We start from the raw sequence: 3,435 nt of genomic DNA, 5'->3' as shown, positions 1-3,435 counted from the left end.
TAATAATAATAATAATAACATCAATAATAATAATTATCATATCATTATTAAGTACCTCTGTTGAAAAAACAGCAACCAATGAACAAAATAGTAAAAACAACTTTTCAAAGATACCATGAATGGTGCTTGAAGTCTACTCTGTATTTATATTATATTCAACAGCAGCAGAAAACAACAATAGCAATAACACAAGACAAGAACATCAACAAACAAATAATCAGCCACATAAACAACAACAGCAACAACACGTCATTCTAATTCTAAAAAAGGTTCTTAATGTCTATAAATGAGACTTTTCAATCATAACAACAACACCAACAGCAAAAACAATAATATCACCAAACAGCATCATCAACGAACAGCATCATCAACGAAAAGCATCATCAGCAAACATTAAAGAACTACTGTTTCCTTTAGCCTACCACAAAGGGTGCCTGCCGTCTACAGTAAGAAAAGTCATCATCCAACAGATGTTGTAGCTTGGGTCTCGCAGTAGACTCAGGATCTCCGGCGCGAAAACTGTGGGAATGTCTTTTTCCAAGCCAAACTGCACTTTCCTGCCTAGGGAAGTGGACAGAAGAGAAATAGTTTGGGGTTTTAAAAGATGAATGTAAATTGTCAGAATTACTCAACAAGTGCCTAAATCATTCTTTGAAGTTTTGAGAAAATAGGAGACAAATTATACTTCCCCTAATCATTGTATCATGACTTGGACACTTGTTATTTTTCAATCAAAAACTATGATGGAATCAACCAAACAAAATGAATTTAAGAACTGTAATTTTAAGATATTATGTCCTTGGTGTCTTTATTCAAATAACTGCTTCATCTCAAAACCTCCAGAAATGTATAAGGGTGACTGCCAATTAACTAAACAAACCGCTACCTTTGAATTACAAAGTTCTATCTGCTCTGTAAGCCTATCTAGTTTAGAAAAATTTGATATTTAAAAAATTGAGTTTCTCAAAATGTCAAGCTTTTTCAACTACAATTCTTTGAATGTCTTGATAACGATTCCGAATAATCTTACTATTGTGAGAAAGCAGATAGAGCATTTATTGCTTCTGATCCCTTGGTCTTAGATACTCAAAAAGGCCAAAAATGTCAGATAGAACTTTGTAATTCTGAGGTAGCGAAATGTCAATTACAACCAGACACCAAAAGATTGGTTTCATAAAGTGAAATCTATGGGTACGTTACACATTTTCCCAAAGGAAATTAGGTTTACATTTCAACAATTTATCACTGTCTCACAAAACATAGTATCACATTAAAACGGTCTTATAAAGAACATGTCTAGCTTTCAGCCCACTCATCTCTTTCAAAATCTTCCGTCTCACTGTACTTTACTGAATCTAATCATCAACTAACTGTATCCCACATCATCCTATTTCAATCCCATCCTCTATCTTTTTCATTTAGAACCTCCTAGCATCCTGTCTAAGGTCACTTTATAAAAGTATCAAATCACGCAGCCTAAAAACTATAAATCTTATCTCGTTAAATTATTCCCATCCCTCTCCGTCTAGCTTCATCTCACCCCATCTTATTTAATTCACTCCTCTCATCCAATCCCATCCCTTTCCATCCCGCAGCATCATCTCATTCCTGCTCTACTCATCCAATCCGACACCATTCCTTTTCACCTCACTTCACTTTATCTTATTTCATCCTTTTCCATTTCACTCCCCAACATCTCATCTAGTCTCATTCCATCACTCTTCAATCCTTTTAATAACAATAATAACCATCAGCATAAACAGCATTTATTGTATAACCAATGTATATATTATTATGTCCTTGATGAATAAAAAGCTGTGTGGGTTTACAATCTAAACACAGCAAGCTGAAAGTGTTAATGGGTTAACAATGCATACCGCAGTGCTTCCTAAAGGGACAAAACCACCCCGTGCAGCATGGAAATCCTCAGGAAATTTTAGCCAAATTTGCAAGTGGTCCTTAACTTATGTTGAAGTCTGTATATGATTATCCCCAGCAGAGCCTGGAACACTTAGAAACATTATCAACATCCTGGACAAAAAGTGCAAGCAGTCGATAAAGTACTCAAATACTAACAAACTAACTAGATCTAGATATTTCGTTTTCTATGACTGGGTACCCATTCCCACCTGGGTGAAGTGAAGACAATTCGGGTAAAGTGCATTTCCCAAGGACGCAATATCAAGCCCCATATGGGATTCGAGCTCACAAGCTTTCAGTTGTGAGCCCATAATAACTTCCTAACTACTAGACCACCTCTTAACTCTATCTCATCATAACATCAACGTAGCCTACTGGTGTCTGTGGTGTTGCCGCTAGGCGTATCACTGTCGCACACAGCAGACCTGACTTTGATTCCCAAGTAGGGAGATACTCTTTAGCCTATCAATTATCTTACCTTTCTGCTCAAATGTTGTATCCTTCTATGCCCGAGTCGGTTCTGACAGGCAGGGTCAAAAGCCCTCCTCCTAAACTATCTAACTTGAGTCGATATTTTAAAGCGTATTCATTTTGTTTGGTTGATTCCATCATAGTTTTTGATTGAAAAATAACAAGTGTCCAAGTCATGATACAATGATTAGGGGAAGTATAATTTGTCTCCTATTTTCTCAATATAATATATTCATTTTTTTAAAAGTATCCATGTTCCATCTTCTACAAACTTCTTTTTCTCTAAACTCTGTCGATGTGGGCTTAAAAACATTTGCATTAAAGAAAGATTGTATCATGTTCCATCTTCCACTCTTTTCCCCAAATTGTATCAATTTTATTTAAAAACTTTCTTTAGGGGGGTGGAGAGGGGAGGGGTAAGAACATCTACATAATCTAAAAAGTATTCTTTAACCCCATCCGTAAGTCGTGTTTTACTATCGTATCCGTACGATGTGGGGAACTCTATGCAACCACTTTCCAAAGAGGAAGTTTGCTCGTTAATCCGATCCGTACGCTTTGAATAGCAGCCTGTCCAAATGATTTTTTGAGAAATACTGAAAGTTTCAGAGATATTCGTTTTAGAAGCATTTTAGTATGTGAAGAATACAACCCCCGCGGTACAAAATGACACCAGTGCGTACAGATAGGGTTAAAAATGAACCATCAACGTACACAACAGCTGGGGGGGAAACAGCTGGCAGCGACGGTTCGGTCAGTGCTGTCACAGTCCAGGCTGTGTTGGGGCTGTTGTTGTTGTCCCTCAGGTACACGGTGGTCAGCAGGAAACAGGACAGCATAGCCCCGCCCACGTACAGGGCCCGCCGGGACTGTGACGTCATCATCACCTGGCAGCTCCAACTCGTCACAGAAGGGCTGTGGGGGTCGAGAACAGTCAATGTTATAATCTAAAAATACAATAAATGTTCGATATCATATCATACTAGTATCTTCTCTCTCTCTCTCTCTCTCTCTCTCTCTCTCTCTCTCTCTCTCTCTCTCGGT

General features: G+C 37.8%; 1 protein-coding gene across 1 annotated transcript in view; it reads right to left on the bottom strand.

Annotated features, from left to right (window-relative positions):
* Positions 1-3,435, bottom strand: part of LOC101858929 — a gene marked incomplete at its 5' end in the record, with an annotated part of 29,160 nt that overhangs the window by 3,803 nt on the left and 21,922 nt on the right. The window contains 2 exon segments of the mRNA XM_013081008.2: positions 423-561; positions 3,106-3,306. Of these exon segments, the coding sequence (XP_012936462.2) occupies positions 423-561; positions 3,106-3,275 (309 nt within the window).

This window comes from Aplysia californica, unplaced genomic scaffold, assembly GCF_000002075.1.
Source record: "Aplysia californica isolate F4 #8 unplaced genomic scaffold, AplCal3.0 scaffold00111, whole genome shotgun sequence".
Lineage (NCBI taxonomy): Eukaryota > Metazoa > Mollusca > Gastropoda > Aplysiida > Aplysiidae > Aplysia > Aplysia californica.
The sequence above is the reverse complement of the archived record's forward strand: the minus strand, read 5'-3'. Positions and strand labels throughout refer to the sequence as shown.